General features: G+C 48.8%; 8 protein-coding genes; 5 read left to right on the top strand and 3 right to left on the bottom strand.

The window, feature by feature from the left end:
• Window positions 1–163: 163 nt before the first annotated feature.
• Window positions 164–4,095, top strand: FFUJ_05013 (uncharacterized protein; the record flags this gene model as incomplete). XM_023571632.1 has 3 exons in its annotated part: window positions 164–339; window positions 393–480; window positions 532–4,095. The coding sequence occupies 3 exons, from the start codon at window positions 164–166 to the stop codon at window positions 4,093–4,095; spliced, it is 3,828 nt and encodes a 1,275-aa protein (XP_023425906.1).
• A 923-nt stretch (window positions 4,096–5,018) lies between these two features.
• Window positions 5,019–6,056, top strand: FFUJ_05012 (uncharacterized protein; the record flags this gene model as incomplete). XM_023571633.1 has 2 exons in its annotated part: window positions 5,019–5,412; window positions 5,470–6,056. 2 exons carry the CDS (start codon window positions 5,019–5,021, stop codon window positions 6,054–6,056), a joined length of 981 nt encoding a protein of 326 aa, XP_023425907.1.
• Window positions 6,057–6,603: 547 nt separating this feature from the next.
• FFUJ_05011 (probable dead-box protein precursor CYT-19) lies at window positions 6,604–8,687 on the top strand (the record flags this gene model as incomplete). XM_023571634.1 has 2 exons in its annotated part: window positions 6,604–6,971; window positions 7,028–8,687. 2 exons carry the CDS (start codon window positions 6,604–6,606, stop codon window positions 8,685–8,687), a joined length of 2,028 nt encoding a protein of 675 aa, XP_023425908.1.
• Window positions 8,688–9,079: 392 nt separating this feature from the next.
• On the bottom strand, window positions 9,080–10,240 carry FFUJ_05010 (probable peroxisome biogenesis factor 7; the record flags this gene model as incomplete). XM_023571635.1 has 3 exons in its annotated part: window positions 9,080–9,727; window positions 9,780–10,005; window positions 10,068–10,240. The coding sequence occupies 3 exons, from the start codon at window positions 10,238–10,240 to the stop codon at window positions 9,080–9,082; spliced, it is 1,047 nt and encodes a 348-aa protein (XP_023425909.1).
• Window positions 10,241–10,648: 408 nt separating this feature from the next.
• On the top strand, window positions 10,649–11,985 carry FFUJ_05009 (related to CUE domain protein; the record flags this gene model as incomplete). XM_023571636.1 has 2 exons in its annotated part: window positions 10,649–11,233; window positions 11,284–11,985. 2 exons carry the CDS (start codon window positions 10,649–10,651, stop codon window positions 11,983–11,985), a joined length of 1,287 nt encoding a protein of 428 aa, XP_023425910.1.
• A 2,864-nt stretch (window positions 11,986–14,849) lies between these two features.
• Window positions 14,850–15,647, top strand: FFUJ_05008 (related to riboflavin biosynthesis protein RIB7; the record flags this gene model as incomplete). The annotated part of the gene is made up of 1 exon (XM_023571637.1): window positions 14,850–15,647. One exon carries the CDS (start codon window positions 14,850–14,852, stop codon window positions 15,645–15,647), a length of 798 nt encoding a protein of 265 aa, XP_023425911.1.
• A 299-nt stretch (window positions 15,648–15,946) lies between these two features.
• On the bottom strand, window positions 15,947–17,656 carry FFUJ_05007 (related to purine-cytosine permease; the record flags this gene model as incomplete). XM_023571638.1 has 4 exons in its annotated part: window positions 15,947–16,643; window positions 16,707–17,108; window positions 17,168–17,335; window positions 17,394–17,656. 4 exons carry the CDS (start codon window positions 17,654–17,656, stop codon window positions 15,947–15,949), a joined length of 1,530 nt encoding a protein of 509 aa, XP_023425912.1.
• Window positions 17,657–19,717: 2,061 nt separating this feature from the next.
• Window positions 19,718–22,048, bottom strand: FFUJ_05006 (related to cytochrome p450; the record flags this gene model as incomplete). XM_023571639.1 has 11 exons in its annotated part: window positions 19,718–19,796; window positions 19,931–20,074; window positions 20,149–20,347; window positions 20,410–20,466; window positions 20,525–20,547; window positions 20,610–20,776; window positions 20,831–20,980; window positions 21,064–21,179; window positions 21,243–21,580; window positions 21,652–21,784; window positions 21,844–22,048. 11 exons carry the CDS (start codon window positions 22,046–22,048, stop codon window positions 19,718–19,720), a joined length of 1,611 nt encoding a protein of 536 aa, XP_023425913.1.
• Between the last annotated feature and the right edge of the window lie 1,253 nt (window positions 22,049–23,301).

A 23,301-nucleotide genomic window follows, 5' to 3' on the forward strand; every position in this document is an offset into this window, starting at 1 on the left:
GACCTAGCTCCTCTCGCACTTCGAGTTCACAACTTTCAACACACGAAACTTTTCGACTTCATCCCGACCTTCCAACCCGATGAGTACATAGCCAATATCGCACGAACAATAGTTGATAATCAACTCCAATCATCTCCACACGCGCCCCTTTTCAACCGACGCAATGGCGGCCATGCGAGGACCGCGCATTCCAACCGGCTCAGCTGCTTGGGTCGCTGATGAGCGCGCTTCTGCCCTTCAGATAGTTGATGTTGAGGTAGACGAGTTCACATACGCGGCTCACAATGAGTTCTCATGGCTCAATGAGCACATGGCCAACATCTTCAACGAGAACGAAACGTACGCGTCTTGATCCTTGTTTTGACGCGATGTACTGACTGGCCGCTTGGTAGGAACATCGCCGAAACATTCAAAACACCTGGAAGACTCCGTGGCAAGACACCTCGAACAGCACGAAAATTGATCACAGAGCCGAGAGTGGTAAGCTTAGCCACCAAATGTCCACAAATAACACATATTAACCCTTCGAAGCCCTTATCCAATGTTTTTGGGGGCACACCATCGAGCTCAGCAAACCGATTCGCGCAACATCTTCTTCTTCAGTCTCCTCAAAGGGAGCTTGTGAACCAAGCAAAGTCTTCTTCGCCCAGAAGACACGCTCCATCGCCAAAGTCAGCGCCTCCTACCTCTGATGGACCAATCGAAGACGCGCCAGCACAGCCTTCAGATGACGCCCAAGCCATTCACTCGGACCAGGACGCCCACATGACCGTTGAAGAAGCATCAGAACCAGTTCCAGCAGCCAAATCTCAACCGGCTACGCAGGGCGACTCTGGCTATTTCGGAAGTCAAGATGTCAACCCTCCTAGCTTTGATCCCCTGGAGGACGAAGATACCTCAAATATTGACCCTGTTGCCTTGGATGAAGCCATTGCTTTCCCTCAGCCAAGTCCCTCACGGACATCTCTTGCCAAGGATCCCATCAAGACTTCCTCGCCGATCAAGACACAACAAGCGACAACTGACGTTGATATGGAAGAGGCTCAGGCCGAGCCCCAGGAGGACGAGAACGCCATCCAGGATGATGCACAGTCTCAATCTGATCGCCACAGCCCTAGTCCCGTCCGCCCGGGCTTCCGCAACAGCTTGCAATTCCCTTCTCTCCCTGCTCGTGAGCCTCTCACAGCAGGTAAGAGTATTGGTGCCAGAGCTTCTCGAACAAGTCATGTCGATCCTAAGAGGACGAGTTACTTGGGGAGAAACACAAGAGGAAAAAGCCTGGCAAGCCACGCAGAACACAGTGCATCAGACGAGTCGGATCAAGACGAGATGGACGTTGATGATTTCCCTACAGTGCCTCAACAGCCTAAGAACGCTGAGGAGCTTGCTGTCCACCACAACAAGACATACACCCAGATGCTACAGGACCGAATCAGTGTACTCGGTAAATCGCAGCCAAATGGAAGTCGACCCTCGAAGTCAATCCACAGCATTACCAACTCTCAGCAGCCACAACCTGTATCTCAGTCAGTACCTGAACCTAAGTCATCATCGCCCAGAAAGCTGGAGACCACAACAACTCCAGGTGCTTTTCCCGAAGACGAAGATGATGATTGGATTGTCCCTCCCACTACACAACAGCCTGTTGCTCCTACACCCACAAGGCCGTCACTTTCTAAGAGCCGAACTGCCGATGTAATGGAAGGAATCCACGGCAAGCAGACTCTTGGATCTTTTGACCTGGGTGAAGACCGTGACAGTATCCGATCACCGGCTCGGGCCAACAAGCCCCAGCGACCTGCATACCTTGGACACTCCAAGTCTGTATCGGTGCCTGCTGTTCCACTTATCCCAGCTTCGGATCCAGAGGAGGGAAGCCCATTGAAGAAGACGATATCGGTAACGAACGCTTCTGTGAGACCAGCCACTGCTGTTGCACCTTCTTCCTCATCCCCCTCCAAGTCTCCAACGAGGCTCTTCCGTGACAGTCCTCTAAAGCATCTCAAGAACAAGATGTCATCCATTCTCAGCACTTCCAAGGGCCTGATCGCCAGCAGCGCAGCTCTGAGCGCCGAAGGCAAATCATCCCTGCTCTCGCCATCTCGAGCTCAGCTTGGAACTTTCCCTGATCCTTCTTTGGATTCAATCGTTCCTAAGGCAAGCATTGACTCCCAGAGGAGTGGCGATACTGTTACCGATCAGCAGTCAACTGCACCTCGACCAGTTGCTAAGCGCACAAGAGCTTCAGTAGAACGCGAGAAGGAGGAGAAGAGAAGGGAGAAAGAGGCTAGAGTCCAGGCTGAGCAGATGGAGAAACTGGAGAAGGAGCGCGAAAAGGAAAGGGAAAAGGCCAGAGTTTTCAGCAAAGAGCAGGAGAAGCTTGCCAACATGGAAAAGCAGGTCGCTGCCAGGAAAGAGGTTGAAACACCTGCTCCTAAGGCTACACCTAAGCCAACCCGAACCAGCCCGCGAAGGGCAAAGCCTCAGGAGGAGACAGAGGCCAAAGCCGCTGACCAGGAGCTTGATATGGGCGATGCACCTGCTTTGGTACCTCCTCCTTCTGCTCACAGATCTGCCATTCCCGGACAACTATCTCGCCCCAAGGAAATGAGGCGAATTGCGAAGCCAGGCCGAGAGCCAGCGGCGAAGACAAAGGCGGCACCTACCGTTCACATCAAGGTCAACACTGGCTCACAGTTACACCCTGGCAACTCTGTTGCTAGCGGGTATCAGGACTTTGGTGCTTCGACAAGCTCTCAACCTCCTCAAACAATCAGCAAGGCAAGCAAGGCCTCTACACAGCCCAAGCAATCAGCACCAAACTTTGGTGCTTCTACCGGATCAAATGGGCGGCCTAGAGGTCTCGATTTGGCTGCACAGAAGAAGGCCAAGATTGAGCGCGATCGCGCAGCATTGAAAGAGGACAAGAAGAAGCAAGAAGCCATTCGTCGCCAAGAGGAAGAGCGACAGAAGCGTGAGAAGAATGCTCAGCGTCAAGCAGCTCAAGACCGACTGGCAATCATTGAGAAGGCCAAGAAGACCCCTGCGCCGCCCCCAGCTGTTCGGTCACAGCCAAATGGTCCACCTCAGTACAGTCTACAGCAGGACAAGTCTGCTTCGGTGCAGCGAGAGGGACCGCCTCGTCCTCCTTCTCGTATGAACTCTGGAATCTTCAGATCGCAAGATGACATAGGACGACCTGTCAATACTAACTTGACAAATGGTTCTAAATCTGGCCCCAAAAGGCCACTTCGAGATGCTAACGAGGATGGACCTTCAAGACCTCCACCTGCACGTGGACCTCAATACCAGGCAAAGGATGCCAAGCGTCGTCGAACTAGCGATGACTATGCTGATGAGCTTGATATGGAGCAGCCTCCTAATATCAAGGGACCTCCAGTTCGTCCATCCAGCGCTCTTAAGAGGGTGAGCAATCAAAGCGTGTCTTGTATTCCAACAAAGGTTAACAAGTACCAGGATCTGCAGACGAAGACTCTTACGAGTGGCTATGTTTCCCAGGCTAGCGCACAGAACCTATTCAAGACTGGCGTTGCTCAGAGTCAAATGAAGGGAGGCAACCCTATGGACATGGCTCAGATTCACAAAGGGACTATTCCTTTCGCCCCGAACCCCAACCCGGCGGGACCTTCTTACAAGACACCTGGACGTCCCGGTCCTGTCAATGGAATGAAGTCTGCAGCCAAATCTGTACCAAGATCATCACCGCGATTCCAGAATGGCGAGGCCATTGAGCTTCCTGAGATCCAGACAGACGATGAAGATGAGGACGAAGATGAACCGCAAGCAGGTACGGTCGCAGCATGGGCTAACTCCCCATACATTCGAGATGCCCTCTTTAGACAGGAAGATATTGACCCTGCGTCAATCTTCGGACCTCCTGCGCCCTTGAACATGGAGGAGGTCTTCGACAAGAGCAAAGACAGACACCACAAGTTCCGTGCGCGAACATCTAGTGCCAACTGGAGCGGCACAGATCGTCTTACTGAAGAGGACATCCGAAAGAACCTGGCTGCCAGAGACAAGCTCAGACGTGAGGGAGGCTGGTCTTACGAACTGAGCAAAGATATGATGTAATGGCATATGCATGTGATACGGATACTTGATGAAGTCAATTGGGTGTTCAGAGGGATTAAGCTTAGGAAGCGGCAGCATGGCTACGTTAATGAAATGGAAAAAAGGGAGCGATTGATTGACTCTGGTCGAGTTTAGCATATGGGCATCGGATGCAGTAGATTGAGCGCATTTGTGATAGATGAGATTGCATTTTGACAATCGTTGGTTTCTGGATTGGCGCATGGCGAAATGGAATAGGGTGCCTACCAAGGCTACCGAGGAGGAAGAGATGAACGAGCGTTTAGTCAAGCAAGACGTATAATATCGCATGCATGGAATACATTGTTGGGGCGTTTGTACATTGAATTATCCGAATGAGAATCATTATACGTTTATGGCTCCGAGGAAGTCCGATTGCTTGTGATGATGGATTGGTAGTGGAGTTATAAGCAGCTTTCCAGCCTCTCCAAGGGGGAAACAAAGTTGACTTTTGCTCATGATAATTCCCCACCAAGAAACGAGACGTTATTGGAAGATCAACCTTATCTGCAGGTGCGAAAAGCCATGGTCTCAACAAATTCTTAGTTAACCGTTTTCACATGTCAGAAGCACGACGGAATAGGACCCAGAAAAAAAAAACGATAAGGAACTGTAGGCGAGGCGAGGCGAGACCTCGTGCAAGATTCTATTTGATGCGGTTGTTTCATGATAGGGCATTTGCTCCTCTCTTTTCCTCTCGACTTTTCTCATCTGATGGTTTTGTCATGAGGTCTTTATGAGAAAGTCCCCTTACTTAAAAGTCAAACCATACTGCCACATCCACATCATGACTGATTAGACCTAACCCTCACTTCATCACCGAGTTAACCTGACGACATTCTATTGTTTTCTCACTTCCACTCTCCCGAGACCTCATTCATCCCTTAGCCTGCAGCTCTTGAAACATGGCGTCTCATCTCAGATCATTTGCGCCATCTCTGGACGAGATCAAAGTCGACCAAATCACCGAAAGCAGGATCTTCAACGTCGTCTCCATGCTTCCAAACTCACTCCCCGGGCCAATTCGTTTTCTCAGACGGAGTATCAGCTTTCACACTCTACGTCCAGGTGTGACGGTATCTGGGTCACAAACAAAGCCTCGGCCTCTTTCAGAAGCTGATGTCTCGGCTACAATGGCCCAACCACTCCAGACGGACATGGTAAAGCACTCAGGTGGATTTGTCGAGTCACGAAACTTGAATCCTCAGCCGATGAGTCGAGTCCTTTATTCGGAAGCACCAGAGGATGAGCCAGTTATGCGAGCGGCGTCTGGCGTGCATTGGAAGTTTGCACGACAAGGTAAGAAACTTCAGGACCAAGAAATAGGTAGTGTTTTGTGCTGACATGGTCCAATAGGAACGAACCTCGTCAATATTTCTATTGATGGAGGCAAAGCTGCTGTAGCAGAAGAAGATGTTGCGTTTGAGCGAAAAGCCTTTGTTGACGGGGTGACATATCTTCTCAAAGCTCTCCCGCAAGACCTTGACGAAGGCGAACTCAGAAGAATCCAATGCGCATTGCCAGAGCAAGTCAACTTGTCAGATATGGCTCTGGCTAGAGCAGAACCCGACTCACAACGCGTTGGTCCTAGTCAACCCCGTTCAATCATTCACCGCGGAGTCCAAATGACAGTCGTCAATCTCATCTTCTTCCTCAGCTTCCTAATGCCATATCTGCTATTACTCGTTAGATGCGCAGCTCGACTGGAGCGCAAGTACAAGATCTCCGAGAAGGTCGTAGGTCACGGCGTGGACTTGGTCAACTCAATTGGCAAGCAAAGCGCTTCGTTGACTGAAGCAATCGGGCAAATGAACGATGGCAAAGTTGCTCAGGCTCTATTAGAAGTGTTTGTTTGGACTGTTGATGGTGTAACTCAGGGTATCTCGGATGGACTCGGGGAGGGTCTTTCGATGGTGGGGTCGAAACCAAAGATGAGTGGCTAGAGGCCTACAAGCTGCTGGAGGGAACTTGCATCAGAGGGAGTTATCATTGAGGATTTAGACATAGAGATAGAAGGATGATCATTGGCTAGCGGAGTTTTGTTTCGATACTGGCATTTACATAGCATAAGGTACTGGACATTGCACAAGACCATATACAGTTCATACTCGGGGATTTTCTTCCATCTTCATCTTCAATGCTGAGCTAGTGGCAATGCTCCAGGACCCTTGCAGGCCTCTTCGCCTCTGGCCCGGTGCTGACCCCCGGTGGAGCACGTGACAGGTTCGGGATCTAACCCAATCAGGGTAGAGCCTCGCTGCCAATTAGACGATAAGATAAGGTAGCGCTGTAAAAATTTCATTTTTCCCAAAAGTAGCAGCGCGCGACCCTTGGACGCCCGCCAATCTTCATCCAACCTAACCTCTTCTCATATTATCATCCTCTTTTTTTTTTCTTTTCCTCCTCCAATTCTTGCTTCTGGGTCTGTAGTTTCTATCAATCGCAGAACCGGAATCTCAGCGTCGATTCTTGTCTTTAATACCCGGCATCATGTTTCGATCCAGCCTAAGGCGCTGTGCCACTCAGGCCAGATCCGCCGCTACAGCTGCCCTCTTCACACAGACTCGAACTGCTTTGCCTGCTGTTCGCCGTCAGGTCTTGACAGGCCACTCTTCTATCGCCGCCATCAGCCGAATTGCTTCCATCACACGCGCTTACAGCACCGAGGCTGCTGCTGAGCAGAATGAGAATGAGTCTGAGTCTGCTCCTTCAGCTGAAGTTGAGCCTGAAGTTCGCTTCGCCGATCTCCAGGGCATTCACCCCAACCTTCTCAAGCCCATCATCGACGACATGAAATACGATACCATGACACCTGTTCAGGCCAAGACCATCCAGCCTGCGCTCAAGGGAACTGACATGTGAGTTCTTTTTGCATCAAGTTAAAAATATCATACATCAGCTAACATTTAATCAGCGTTGCTCAAGCCAAGACTGGTACCGGAAAGACTATTGCATTCCTTCTTCCTCTCCTGCAAAGAATGATTGAGGAAGACAGCACACTCGCCGACAGGAGCGCTAGACGTCAAGCCCGATCTGATGATATCCGTGGAGTTATTCTCTCTCCCACACGAGAGCTGGCCGAGCAAATCGCCGTCGAGGCTCGCCGATTGGTTTCACACACTGGCCTCGTCGTTCAGTGTGCTGTTGGTGGCACTGACAAGCGCGGCATGCTGAACCAGACTCGACGACAAGGTTGCCATCTTCTTGTCGCTACTCCTGGTCGTCTGAACGATCTTCTCCAAGACCCCGGCAGCGGCATTGATGCCCCCAACCTGGCTGCTCTGGTCTTGGATGAGGCCGACCGAATGCTCGATGTCGGCTTCGAGAGAGAGCTCAACGAAATCATCAAGTGCCTCCCCAAACCTGAAGAGAAGGTTCGCCAGACCATGCTCGTTTCTGCCACAATTCCCGATAGCGTCATCCGGCTGGCCCGCAACATGGTCAGAGCCAACGACTTCGAGTTTGTCCAGACCATCCCCGAGAACGAGTCTCTTACCCACGACAAGGTTCCTCAGCATATCGTTCCCGTCTCCGGATGGTCTCAGGTCTTCCCCACCCTCTTTGAGCTTCTGGAGCGCGAAGCCGCAACAATCAGGGAAACACCTGGTGCCATGCCCTTGAAGGCTATTGTCTACTTCAATACCACTGCTTTGGTTGAACTGGCTGGCGAGCTATTTTACCAGCAACGCCAGAATGCTAAGAACGACGGCACCCCTTATTTCTCTTCCTATGTCATGCAGTCAAAGCTGAGTCAACAACAACGCCAAAGAGCTGCCGATAGATTCCGCGAGGCCAGATCCGGCGTCCTTCTTTCTTCTGATGTCACAGCTAGAGGAATGGATTTTCCTAATGTGACACACGTTATCCAAATCGATACTCCCCGGGAACGTGAGTCTTACATTCACCGACTTGGACGAACTGGTCGACAGAACAAGGAGGGCCAAGGCTGGTTGATCCTTCCCAACTCTTCCGTCCGTAGCGCTCGAAAGATGCTTCAGGGTCTCCCCATTCAACAGAACAGCTCTCTCAGCAGCGCTGAGACTGACGTGGCAGGAGGTGAGACTACTCCTCACCACGAGAAGACCAAGGCTCTCTTTGGTACTCTGCCTCGTTCAATTCTCGCTACAGCCTATACATCCATGTTCGGCATGGCCACTGACAAGGCGACAATCGCCGAAGAGGTCAATGAATGGACACGTCTTGGCTGGGGATGGGAAAAGCCCCCGTCTGTTTCCTATCCGTGGGCTCAGAAGATGGGATTAGCCAATGCGCCAGGCATGCACTTTTCGGAAGCCGGCCAGCGATTTGGTGATCGATCCGATGGATACTCAAGCCGAGAAAGCAGTGATCCCTTTGATTCCATGGCAAGCAATGCCCGCCGGGATGACCATGGACGTGGCAGATCTGGTGGTTTTGGCCGCGGAGGCTCAAGTGGTGGTCGCTCAGGAGGCTTTGGTGGCAGCCGCTCGGGAGGATACGGTGGTAACCGTTCAGGAGGCTACGGTGGTGGCCGCGGTGGTGACCGAAGCTCTGGTGGCCGCTCAGGAGGCTACGGCGGACGCTCTTCATTCTAAGTGGTGAAAGGCACTCCGTGAAAACGGCGAAAATGTACGGATAATAACAAGAACAGATACCTATGACGGATGGGATGTGTATGACTTGTACTTCGATTGGGCATTTTTGTATTTTATACTAGTGTAAGATATGGGAAAAGGGGTTTGGTTCATAGACATGTCTGCAGGCGTCACTGGGTATTCTCCACGACAACTCAACTTAAGAAATGATGATAATCTGAATAACAGTCTTGCTTTGTGATTCTCTGGCTTATTGTGTGTGATTATTTGACCAGCTAGCAGACTTGCACATTGATGAACCCAACCCATGGAATACATCCCAACGCCTGATATACCAAACATATTCGCAGATACGCTCACTCCAATCAACGCCAAACTAATAATGCTTAACATCATGGTATTCGTTGGCCCATCAGCATATTGGCGTCCCACAATAACACTCTCTCGTCCCAGCCCACAGAAGCCACCCAACCCCCCATACCAAAAAGACACCAGTCTACTCCCGTGACAAACTCCGTATGTCGATTCATGATTCCCATCTGACTTCCTATTGCTGGTCCCATTGGCGGAGCTTGCTGCTGATTCGAACCGTCATTCCATAACCGAACTGTCATGTCGTAACTGGCACTTATAAGAGTGTCACTCGAATGGGGACTCCACGATAGGCGCCGCACAGCATATTCATGGCCCTGCATGATTGACAGCGGACCTCCGTTAGGGTTCCGTATGTCAAAGGTTCGTAGAACTCTGTCCACACCACCTGTAGCTATCACCGTGTCCCGGTACTTATTCCAATCGTGGGTAAGAATCTCGGCAGGCGCAGAAGCTCCGGGTGACGGTTGCGGTCCGGAAGCGTGGACCGGTATCGTCGCCGTGAGGTGGTACTTTGCCGAAGAAGGTGTTCGGAGGTCAAAGATTCGGAGGTGGGAGTCGGAGGAGACGGCAGATATCAAGGCGGGGTTGGAGGGGCAGAACGATGTGCTGTAGGTACAATTTCCGATGGGCAGCGTCTTTATCGAGTGATTTCGCGTCGGTGACCACTGTGAGGTGTTAGAAATATAGCTTGTGCATAAATGGTGTTGGTTGACATACGATCTTGACTGTGCCGTCCCATGAGCTCGATATGAATGTATCCTTGGTTATAGGGTTCCAACAGACAGAGAAGGTTTCTCGCTTATGTTCGTGAAAGTTCATAACCGGAAAATCGTCAATTCCCAAGTCAAACAGTTTCAACGACCCATCGCCACATGCAGCAATCAACTGGTTCTCGTTGATCTCGGACCAAGACAAGTCGTACAGAGCATCGTTTGTATCGAAACTGCGACGACGAAATTAGCTTCTAGTAACACTCCATAAGTCCAGCAACGGGACGTCGCATACGTTTTCTCAACTTGTACGCCCTGCGCCGTCAGAGCGAGCGCAAATACCCGACCATTGCCCACAATGCCAAAGTTGGCAGAAGTCGCAACGGCAATTCGCGAGTCGTAGTACGGAGAATACTTGACGGCGTAGGGATTGTACCCTTGGGTTCGGAATTCGAGCATTGCAGCCATTGCGCTGAATATTGGTCTTCAGAGACCGCGCGCATGCGTTAGCTGTGATATTATGGTAGAGCAAAGAAAGCTACGGTGGACAATGGGCTTGGACTTGTTTAGATCGCAGAGCTTCCCCTCGAAGCTATACTGGCATGTGCCTCGGTTTCGGTAATCTCACAAGCCCGCGGGGCAGAGTATCGCATTTATGTGGCTAACCGGATCATGCGTCATCTGCGGGGGTATGTGATAACCGGAGTCATTCTAGTCACGTGGTTTCGTGTCTCAAATTTTCGGAACTTTCGCGATATCGTGTCACCAACCGCCCCTCATCACGTCACCCAAATTGCGAAATGCTGGCGCATCTGTCAGAGAGCACTTTCAGTTACAGCGTATAACACATGCTATTGGATATACGGGAGTCAAACCATGAAAGCTTTTTTGACTCGTCCCAAGCGGAAATCATCTCCAGAGCTTCAAAAGGAAATCGCAGAACCAGAAGAGTCAACCGAAGTCAAGTTGGCTTTATTATCGTCTCTGCATCCTCAACTTGATCAGGAAATTCTACTAGACATCTTACTAGCGCATGATGGATCCGTTGCTGAGGCATCGGCGTCGCTTAGAGTCCAGGCCCCGGTGAAGAAAGGCACTCAAGTTATTGGATACCAGCAGTCCTTGAAGCAATATGCAACCCCAAGTGACTCGACATCCTTGGATTCTACACCTAAGAAGAAGAAATTAAAGTCAAAAGCCGGAAGCACATTGCACCTGTATGATCCGGAAGACGTGGCTGAACATACGCCGTGCACGATTATACACAACTTTTTACCGGCTGAAGACGCCAACGAATTACTCCAAGAACTACTTGAAGAATCAAAATCGTTCGAGAAGATCACTTTCCAATTATTTGAGAACGTAGTATCAAGTCCCCATACGTCAAGCTTCTATGTCGAAAGCTACGACGAGATCGAACGGCAGAAAACAGAGTACCACTACAACGGCGGTCGACTTACGGTAAATCTAGTGATCGCTTCTACTCACAGTCTTTGATTAATCATATACAGGATGTCCGGCGCATTACACCTCAGCTTATCAAGGTCAAGCCAAAAGTCCAAGAAGCTGTCAATTCCGAGATTCAGAAACGAATCAAGACTCGATACCCTGGCGGGAAAAAGTTGAAATATCAATCTCCAAATCCCTGGGTCCCAAACTCAGCATTTGTCAATGCATATACCGGCCCGCAGCAGAATGTCGGATGGCATAGCGACCATCTCACATATCTTGGACCTCGCGCCGTCATCGGGTCTATTTCACTCGGGGTTGCCCGCGAATTTCGTGTCAGACGTATAGTACCCAGAGACAGCGATGCGAAAACGGTCCAAGAGCAAGATGCACAAGGTCAAATATCAATCCATCTTCCACATAACTCTCTTCTCGTGATGCATGCCGAGATGCAAGAAGAGTGGAAGCATAGCATCGCGCCGGCATTATCGATTGATCCACATCCAATTTCTGGCACTACGCGTATCAATATTACATACCGAGACTACAAGGCAAACCTACACCCACGATCTACACCAAAGTGCCGATGTGGGCTGCCGTGCGTCTTAAGAGCGGTGACGAAAAAGAAGGACAATTTGGGGAAATACTTTTGGATGTGTTATGCCAACTCTCCCGGACAGGACAAATGCGGATTCTTTCAGTGGGCTGAGTTTGACGATGATGGGAATCCCCTGTTTAGAAAAGGAGCTGGCACCAAGACTTAGGAGTTCAATACAACCCTTATCTAGCCAGTTCTCGTCTCTTTTTTCTTTTTTTTTAACTCGTGTATGAGTCTGATGCAGTGGCGCCCCTTTTGATACTTTGTTCCCTAACTGAGAAAACCCGATCCTTTTAAGGCGTCTTTAGATGTTGGCCATAAATATACCAGCGAGATGCACCATAGCATTCCACATAGAATCTGCACTTTCGTTTACGAGTTGGTCAAGCATTGGAGACTCAAGACAAAGATCAGTATTTGCCACAGACACCACACCATATAGCATACGAAAGAATGTCGATTTGATTTGACTGTGACTGAGATGGAATTAGCCGTGTTGGCCCAGCCAGCTCCCTAAATATGCACTTCTGGTAGCCTATGATTAGGTATCCTGAAGTTCGAAGCAAGGCATCCTCCAGATAATGGAACATGTAAGCTCCCCAAGCTGAGAATCATATCCACACATTGGCCCATCTATATTTTATGGTACATATGAGTATAGAGATTTAAGAAGTTAACGTTGAGTGATCCTCATGTAACAAATATACTCGCAGTATTCGTAGGCCGTGATCCAGTTCATTCTTTTAGTGCACCACATCGGCAGGCCACGGCTTGCTGAAGAAGATTGGCATTATCAAAATAAGCTAGATAATTCCAACGTGACACCTCAAAGGTTACTGATGCTTTTACCATTGATTCATCATTGCATGGGTTGAGTAAATCACCTCTGTACTGGAAGCATTCACGACTCCCTTCACGTAGCCCTGGGAATATTGGCAGATCGAATTACCCCCACTTATTCAGCCTACCTATGGGGAAATGGTATCAACTAATGGGAAGGTTTATACTCACTTGAAATACATAATGTCTATCTACTCAAGCCTTGGGTGGTGATCCAGGCTGATAGGCCTTCTACCAATGATGGTTGCTCTGCCTTGTCGAATTGCCCGGCACAGCCAATCTGAAGCGTCCAATAGAAATCAATTCAAGGCTTCTGAAAACTGGTGGTTGTTTCTTGTGTAACGCATGGCGTTGCTAACTGTTGGATCTCCGTGGGATGCTTGGTCACTACCAAACAACAGCTCATTGACTTTGGGGGCGAGACTCACGTAAAATATGGGCCGTCTCAATTGGACCTGCCATTCTTTGAAATTCTTGACCTAGAATGGCCTTGTTTCCCAGCCGCTGTCGATTCATCATGTTTCCGTCGAGTCCTGGTAACGATTTTCAGGGGTTTTGTGAGCAGCCGTACCACCAGTGTGGCACCAAATCATTAATGAGCTCAATGTTACGCCATTTTGATCAGTAAGCGCTAGCATTTAATCTATTTATTTCAACGGATTTGCATGATTTTATGGTGAGGCTCCAGCTGCCGAGGATGTGCTCCCCCTATTTGACTCCTGGCAAGTTTTTGTTCCACAAATGCTCACGTAGCTTGCTTGAAATTATCCTTGATATGAACAGAGCATATGGATATGAAGATACAGACCCGATCTGATTGTCTTAGATCTATTCGATCTGCCCCGCAGCATCCGCAGATGCTCTTATTCATGTGACTTGGATTAGCCAATTGCCCCATTCAGAGTCTTGGAAATCTAGCCTAATCGGCTATTATGATACCGAAAATAGCTACAGCAAAAGTTAATATTCAATAGTTTAGGGCAGTAGTCTATCTACTATTTAGGTAGTAGGTAGGCAGTGAAGACTGGATATATTCCTCGTACCTGGGTAACTTCGACCCAACCTGATATCCATTCATGCATGTCTAGTAGTTATTGAATCATCAGTTGAATTGGGTTCAGTTCAATTAAATAATAAGGTAACCAGTGCTTACTGCAGTCGCTGGAACTCACTAAGTTCAAGTTTAAGATATGAGAAAGCGTTGTCCAGTTTCAGAGCTTCTGTTCATGACTCGAGCATATGCTACTCCCTTTCCACAAGAAGCTGTCTTCTCTAGTCGCTATATATAGTACTACCACAACTGAAAAGTATGCGAGAATATAAATCTTGATCGTTTTGAGTCTCAAGCTGCTAGGATAAATTATTAGCGCCTCTTTGGTTTACGACGATTTATTTCGAGCAATGAGTCTGAATCTGAAAGTACTAGACTTTCTTGGAACTGTCTGAGTTGCTATCTTTAGTAGATAGATCGAGCTACCAGTTGCCAATCATCCAGAGAACGAACCGCCTGGCTCTGGAATACCATGGATGAATGAAGCGGCACTCACGCGTGAAACAGGGCAGGATGATGATCAGCATTCGTTATGGGCCCGGGATTGCTTCATTGAAAAGGAAGTCAAAATGAATCAAAATGAAGATCTATCGCAGGCATCATTCGCCCTCCTATTGAAGCTTAAGAATTCCATACTAGACTTCAAGTTTATCGTAATATCTATATTCATTGGTTGATTCGATTGCCAAGGCCCGTGAACGGCATGTGGGCCGCGCCTGCCGCTGTCACATTCCCGCCAGCGGTTTCAGCCAGCCGCTGCCTGTATCCTTCCTTCCAATCAGGGAAGTCAATTTCAACTTCGTCTCAACCAACGTATTATCGATTTAATACTTCAACCTAACACCAACACCTGCGAGGTATCGTCTTCGCGTTAAATCACCACAGAATATTGGAGCTCAAAGAACGATTAAATCAGATCTTGTTCATCTACTTCGCCACGTCACCCAGTCTCTTGAAGAAGTTGTTGGCGGCGTATTGGAAGTTTCTACAACCTACCTACAGAACAGCGCTACGAGAGCAACAGTACCTGGCATCAAAGCTCTCTATTTTGTGTCATACCTTACCTTCCGAGATATCTTCTTCATCTTCGTATCCCCCTTAATCAGATCCTACCTCATCATCACGGGAAAGAACTCAAAATGTCGGAGCTCAACTTCCCCGCATCCTCAGCAGCTATGCTAGAATCCAGACTTCCATCATCAACAAACCCGTCTGGAACCTCACGGCCATTTGTGACACTCACATTTGCAACTTCACTTGATTCATCGCTTTCCCTGGCTCCTGGCGTCCGAACTCGACTCTCCGGGCCCGACTCAAAAGCAATGACTCACTATCTTCGTTCACGACACGATGCTATTCTCATCGGCGTTTCTACTCTCTTGGCCGATTCGCCAGCCCTAAATTGTCGTACAATCGGTGCTACAAGCCAGCCCCGGCCCATTGTCATTGATCCTCATCTCAGATGGACTCCTAGCAGCTCCGACAAAGTCCTAGAGGTTTCTCGCCTCGGTAATGGTTTAGCTCCCTTTGTCCTGACTGGTGTGTCTAGCCAGGACTTACCTGTTGAGAACGTTGTACTACTCGAGCAGCATGGCGGAAAGTATATCCATGTTCCGACTACACTAGCACCCAACGGACGCATGCGCTTTGATTGGCATGATGTATTCAGAGTCTTGCATCAAGCAGGCCTCTTCAGCGTCATGGTCGAGGGAGGCGGCCAAATTATCAACTCTCTGCTTGATCCTCGATATCACGAATTAGTTGACTCCGTTATTGTTACTATTGCACCAACCTGGCTTGGTCAAGGAGGCGTTGTCGTGTCGCCAGATCGCCTTCAGGATCCAGCAGGTGTTCCGATTCCTGCTGCGCGGCTATCGAATGTCTCATGGCATCCTTTTGGCGAAGACGTTGTCTTGTGTGGCACGCTTCACGCCTAGTGCCTAAAGCTAGGCTATATATATATACAAGCCTCTGATTATGTTTCAGCCATCCCTCTGGTCTTCTCAACATGTATCTGGGAAACCCTCCTTCTCCTTGCTCACCTTGTTCTCTTACCCCAAACTCCTATCTCTCCCTGTAATCCTCTACTATCATAATTCCTGCTGTCATTCACTGGCGCATTGAACTCAAATGCCACCAAGTACGATATGGACATGACAGCGGCAATAACCTTAACGAATTTCTGCTCATCTTTCTCCAACATTGCCAAGCACGCAGGATTATGAGTGCATGCTTCTCAAACATGACCCATCAACCTGACTTCCAAGGTCCGAAGAGGATAGTAGGCAATCCCAGTGACCACGAAAGCCGATTCAAAGCCCAGGTCACCAATTCGCTCTCCAATGGGCCCAGTGAACCACGGCGTGTCCATTGACGGGACCACCAACCCCAGACTGACCAAAGATGCTCCGATAGCCGCGAGTCCAGTTGGAAGCCGACGTGCTTGATTCCATATCGCGGGTTCATAAGAAAGGTAGTTCATCTTTCGAAAGACTATGAGTTCTTCAATGACAATGGCATCAAAGCATCCCGCCCAATAACCAATCACAGACAGAAAGTTAACAAGGGACTCCTCCCATTTAGCAGCCGCATAGATCGACATTGGGATCATGATAGCCAGCGTAGCGACGATGAACAAGAAGCGCGGCACCTTGGCAAATGCAGGAACAAGCATCTGCAAACACAAGGCGACTGAATAACTGGACAGGACCATGTTACCAACAACACTCAAAGCGAGAACGACAAGAACGAACTTGCCAAAACCCCCCGCTGGTGCGAGCATTTCAGCCATGACGCCGCCGATTCCATACTTATCCCAAGCCGTTTGCCATGGCTCGACATTGGGAAGAGCACCACCAATGGCGGCTCCAAGAATGAGCAGAGGTGTCGATGGGGTGATCAGGCCAAGGTACACGTACATGAAGATCTTGAGCCTGTGAATTGGGTGAAGGTTGTCAGCTTTGATTTATCACAATACAATATCGAGGAATCCTTACTTGGATGATTTGGGGTCGTGATAGACGGTAAAGTCGGAGACAGTCCCGCCAAAAGTCATGAAATACCCTGCCATTAGACTTCCATATCCGACGACACTTTTCACAGATGCCGGGTCATGGTCAGCCTGGTTCATCAGATGCTTCCCGCCACAGCCGACGGCGATGACAATGGCAAGCAAGTTCGGTAACCATTGCCATCGTTGCCAGACGTGGACCGCTCGATATCCTAGGAACGCGAGACAAAAACTAAGGATGCAAACTATGCCGATCCCTACGTTCACACTTATATTGGCCTTCTCATTCACAGCTGCGATGGCCTGTCCGCTTACGACCGACCCCACGAGCGTAAACCCTGTTACCGTTCCAGCGTTGAGCAGGATGGGAATGATTCCAAGATAGAGCCTGGCAAATCGCAATGTCAGCAATCTCCTTGCAATGATCTTTGAAGTCTTGAAACGCACCCGAAGGAATATCGAGCCTGTATCATTTGTCTCATCCCGGTCTTGCATCCCCCGATACTGACAACAGCCGGGGGGATGCATGTTACAATGTTGAAAAAGATGATTATCAACGACACATCTCGCAATCCTAGTCCGTATACAGCCGTGCCGAGAGCACCAGTTGGCAACCTGAGATATTATCAGATATATGCGATCATCAGTAGGTTGGGTTATGCCACCAACTCACGGTAGAATACACAACAGACAGGTGAAGAACACAGTAAAAAGGTTGCTGTGCTGCGTTTGGGTTCTTTCCTCGATGGGCACTGGCCGAACCCCGTTCTCCTCGACACCAGCGTCAAGCACTCTCTTATACCACCTCGAGAATACACCAGTCTTTGCGTTCCTAGCAGTAGAAACACTGGTACTTTCTCCATTTTCGGTATTGTTTCTGGCGTGTTCGGATATATGGAGCTCTCGGTTGGCTTCCAAATCCTTGAGAACTGCCATTGTGGTGCTGAAGATCAGTAGTGCAAAGCCTAAGGCGTGCTGGACGTGCAAAGAAGGACGTAAGTCTCTGACAAAGCTTAACTTGCTCTAGTATCATGATATGTCAAGCCCGACCTTAAGGTAACAAAGAAACATGTACCTCTCGAATGCGCCGCTCGAATCTGTTTGCCTACTGTAGTCTACACAATTCGACAGCCGTTCCACAATAGGCTCAATGACAGCCCCTAGACGTTGTGATCCTTTCTTTGCAGTTGACCTGGCCACAGCCATCAGCCAATGATCTTGGGGAGCCAAGATTACACCATCAAGGAGTGCAATCGGATGCGGGACCGGATTTTGCAACTTTGTTCCCAACTGATGTGTCACAATAAATGTGGCGTGCTGGGATATATGCTGGTGTCTAAAAGTAGGCTGCAGTGTGCTTGTTCTAAACAACACAACAGCCATGTTGTTATCTGGGGCTGAATCGAACCAACTTGGCTGATACATCACTGTACTTAGGGCTGAGGTATGGTGTGCTTCTCTGTTGGTTCGAGCGGCTAACCAGATAGACCCATGACAACGACTGGCTGCGGCTTGTGCTGCTTGTCACTCACATGCTCATCAGAGTCAGCCATGAAGATTTCTCTGCTTGCATAAGGGCAGGGACGGGCCAACACCGAACTGGCCCGAAACCTTGACGATCATGATTCTGCTCTAATGCAGATAACAGTGCGGCGCGGCGGCCCGTGTCCAAGGTCCAAGCTAAAGCATTGTGGGACTGTGATGAAACATGGGCATCAAACACTCGCAAGAATCTTGACAGATACAACATTACAATACTGGATACTGTCTTGCTTTTTCTTTATATACCTGCGACTCGTATGGAATGCTAATAATTGGGTACAGAGCGGGTCGGCGTCTTATGGATGCGGATCAAGGACAACTCTATATATGATAAAAGCCCGCGGGCTTTTGACAGCAACCACTCCGGCTTCTCGGTACTACACAATACATACAGTATGTTTATGCAGCTAGCGGGGATAGAGTGGAGATGTAGAATGTTTGTTTGATCCCTGTTACGTCGATGCAACATAATGTGAAAGAAGATGCAGCTGTCGCATCCTTCACCTAAATTTCATGACCAGGGCTGGTCCTAGAACGCGCCATTTAGGCCGAAGTCCTGCCTTTCTTTCGTAATGATGGGTAGATTACAAAGGAGGTATGCCAATCGTCCTTGCAAGGATTCTATAGAGCAGCCAAGCAAAGATGTCACGTATCGCTGTTGCCTTGTTTTCTTGGCTAGCTTGTTATCTCCATCCACTATACATATTGTCACCATAAACAGACATGGTCCTCTGTAATAGTGTAGGAATGGGGCGTTAGTGAGTGGTGCCTCTTCCTGCACTAAGTCGACAACGAGTCGTGACCACAAAGCTGACTGAAAGATGCATTACTGCCTCCATAGTCCTGCGCTTTGACTGGACTACCAACGAGCCGGGCTGAGGTAACACAACACAAGCGAATGACTCTGCCGAGATACCCCACCTCGACAAGGGTCTTCGAAGATTCCATCAAGAGCCAATTGGAACCCTTCTTGAGTAACAGGGTCCTGTGGATCGGCTAAAATAGACTACCAGTCTTGGGGAAATCGCGTTAGCCATTGTGACCTCTGCAGTCGGCTTCAAGCATCTTAAATGCAGAGAATAGGTAAGGGTGAAGTAAGGCATGGGTACAGCTCATCAAAGGGGAAGAGAGCCAGCATTATCACATACTATAATGTGCTGGGCAAGGGAAAGTAAAGCGCACTTCCAGAAATGGCAAAAGTTTGCGACTTTGTTGGTGGCTATCAATAGACACAACCCAGTATCTGCCAGAGTCATGTTGCAGTGAAAGAGTGTATGTAGTATCTGCACTTATTTTCTGGTATCCATGAGCACATGGGACCTGTCCTGCTTCCGTACAGCATGTGAGGATCGGCCGGCCATCGCAAGACACACTGAACATGACTTACTTGATATGGTATACCTGATTCAACATGTTATAGTACTCTTCCAAGGTGTTGGGAGGGATATCTGGTCGCTATTCCGAGTCGCTGTTGACAAGTGCCTCAGCTGCGAGACTTCGCGGTTTGATGACACAGTCAAAGTGCTCAGGGTGACTAGCAGCAAATACCATTGTCAGCCATGTGCCAACCACATTATCAAATACTTGTGCGCATGTTTCCAGTTTGGCAAGGGTGCAGAGGTATCGAGGGGCAGTGGGGATAGCTAAAGACAGGGGGAGTCAACATACCAGGTTCCTCCATTGGTAAAACGGACTCGGGGCTCAATGAGCTTCCCGTCTGAAGACATCTTCTTACAAAACCGGAGTACGGACAACATCGTTGCTACCATGATCCAGACACTATTGTCGGCCAGAAACCGACCGACACAGACCCTAGTGGTGATTAGTTCGTTCTAGATTTCCAAAGCCGTGACCCGAGTCTCAGTTGGGGTTGGCCTGTCACGTACCGGCGCCCAAATCCAAAATTGCCAACAGGAAACGGTTCCCCAGCTTCATACCTGTCGGGGTTGAAATCGTGGGGGTCTTTGTAGACCCGCTCATCATGAGCCATGGCATAAGCGTTGGCATAGACCACAGTCCTGGTACTTATCAGATACTCTCCCCACCTTGTAACATCACTATGATGACAGCATCGTAAGGGAGCGTCTTACCCTGTAAATCATCAGTTAAATTAGACAAGCAGCAACAAGAATTTGCCTCAGATATACCTTTAGGAATGTGCATGCCCTTGTAGATATCATCGTGGAGCGACTTGTGTGGGATCCCTGCCGCGCATTAGTAGCTATTGCAGGGTTTCTTCATTGCCAAACATGAACAACTCACCTAGAGGAGCCAGTGGCGACCAGCTTTGTGAAGATTCCTGTCAGTTTATGTTTTGTGTCAGTGATTGGTTAAAAATGCCGCGTACCGATAAATTTCCTGGACAACATGCTCGATATAAACCAAAGCGGGCCGGTCCGAGAAGTCGGGAAGTTTATCAAATCCAATCACCGTATCAAGCTCTTGCTGTGCCTTGTCCTGTATTTCCGGGTGAAGAACCATGTTGAGAATAAAGATTACACATGTAGCCCATGTCTGAAAGCCACGTTATTAACTTTCAAAAATCAACTACTATGGAGATAGACTCACCGTATCTGCTCCTGCGATAAAAACCGCCCCTGCCGCCCCTTTGATATCATCAAGGGACCATTGTTGCTCCTGGCCACGGGACTCCTTATCCTTATACTCACGTAGAAGGTTGTGTGCTAGAGATGTGTTTCTATGATGGTCATATCTGTGCTGCAAAAGACGTGAGTCACACGGCAAGACGGGGGATAATTCTTGAGATGTTTTCCCATGTCACCCACCACCCTTCAACTCACATATTCAGCTTGTGCAGCAGCGAATGGGATATCGTGAAGCTTTCTAATAGCCCAGCGCCACTGTCGGGCAAATCGCAAGGACCAGTCGCGGACAATACAGTCGGGGAGGTAGCGAACTAAACTGGCTCCTTAGCACAATTTTCTAAAGATTTAGGGTCCATCGTGTGGATATCTCGTACCGAATGGAACTAGATCAACAATACTATTGGCGGGAACTCCACCATTGCCAGTGGCATACATGGCATCGTTGGCGATTTGGATGTAAGGGTCATCGTCCTCGAGCACTTGAGTGCCATAGCTGACTTGCAGAACGATGGCAACCGCAAGCCTACGTAACGAGGTTTCCCAAGTTTCAGGCTTCTTGAGTATATTTCGAATCGTTCGTCGGGCTTCTGTTATCTGCAGGCTGTGCCATTGGCGTACATTTGTGTTGCTGAACGAGGTCTGGAGTAACTTTCTGTGCATTTGCCAACGTTCTCCAAAAGGAAGAAAAGTCAGGGTCTTTCCCCATCCCATGCTATCGAAGACTCAAATAAGCAAAGTATTCGGATCACGGTTTCTTCTAGATAGTAGCAGGGACCGGCTTACACTTCCAGCAGCGTAAATTGGGGTCGGTCACAAAAATTGGCGCCTTTCTTGTCCAAGATATCCCTGGCTACATCGGCGCTATTGAGCACGACTGTAGAACGACCCAGGGATCTGACATGTATGATATCTGAATCTGTTGAAGGTAATGTTAGGGGCAAAATATTCGTCTACATGTACAGAGGACAAACTGACTGTATTCTCTCGACCATTTCGCGTATACTGCTGCCGCATTGTCCTTGGGTATAACACGGAAATGGCCAAGAAGAAACTCAGAAGGCGGACCAGGTGGTAGTGGCAGCGTATGTTGAGAGCGCCAATGGGCCCATGCAAGAAGCAAAATAGTGGCAATGGCAAGCGTCAGCCCAGAGAGGGCCTGAGATGGGTAGTGCTCTATCATGACTCGAGCTTTGAGAAAGTGAGTTCGAGTTTGAGTCACTCTGAGTGAAAGAGACGAGGATTTCTGGGGAGAGTTGAAGTTATAATTGTAGCAAACAAACCGGGGAAGGAAGCAGATGTTGAGCTAAATGAAAGAACAGGCAATGACCTCAAGTTGCTTCACTGAATTACGCACGACATGACCTCAGGCATATTCCCAACAGGGACAGAGCAACCAACTATGAACTATCCACAGCAAACGCTGTTGTTGGCTTTCTGATGTATCATTCTTGAGACCAACGGGCAATGCAGCGGTCGAACAGGGAATGAAGGAGAGGCCAAGAAGCTTTTGGTTACCGGTGATGAACAGATTGATCTTCTTTTCCGTCCCCACATTCCCATGTGCATGTATTGACCCTGATTGCATGAGAGATAAGGAATTGCTAGAGCTGTAGTCTTCATATTACCCACCAGTTTCCAAAGGACTTGGCTGTCGTGTTAATACAGAAAAGGCTTTAGCCGATAATATGACGCAGTTTGTGGATAAGTGATTTAGCCTAAGGAGTATCAGCTTGATCCTTCAATGTCAGTTGATATGATGCAATGGAATGTTTGTCTTGTTGTCTCGGTTGTTGCCACATTTTGTCTGCGGCAAGACAATTCCCACGATGCAATTGGCTACTTTTGTTCCCTCTACAGAACCTCGGTTCCGTTCCTTCGGGCCCAGATCCTGGCTGCGTTGCCTCGTTACGCGAAAGTCAAAGCATCCGCCACGAGCTGCAACCCCTGGGAAACACCTGAGCGCACCATCTCGTTTAGTAAAGTTTAGTAAACAAAAAGAACGAGAAGGGCCCCCTAAGCCAGCACTTAACTTCCTTCTAAGCTAAGGATTTAGTTGCCGCAGCTGTACACGCCCTCAGGGAGCAAGAAAACACCGAAACTTGACGTAAGGTGACAAAATACTTAGCAAAAGGTATCCTAAGTTTATACTAAATTTAGGCACAATTTATGCTAACTTACCTAAGTCTTTTTGTCATTTAGGGTCGAGGTCCTGAGTTTTCTTTCCTCCCCTAAACAAGGTCGTTGACGAACTGATTCATGTGCTGATTTAGCTACGGACCGGCGGCTCAGAAATAGAGGATGGGCGAGACAATGTGGTTCAATACCGACGCTAAAGTGAGGAGCCGGCACTTGTCTTGTCATAACTGTCTTTGGTCTGGTCGGTTGCATATGCACCTGTAATCAGGCCTAGGTTCAATAGTGCCTTTAGACACT

Source organism: Fusarium fujikuroi, chromosome FFUJ_chr02 (genome assembly GCF_900079805.1).
Source record: "Fusarium fujikuroi IMI 58289 draft genome, chromosome FFUJ_chr02".
NCBI lineage: Eukaryota > Fungi > Ascomycota > Sordariomycetes > Hypocreales > Nectriaceae > Fusarium > Fusarium fujikuroi.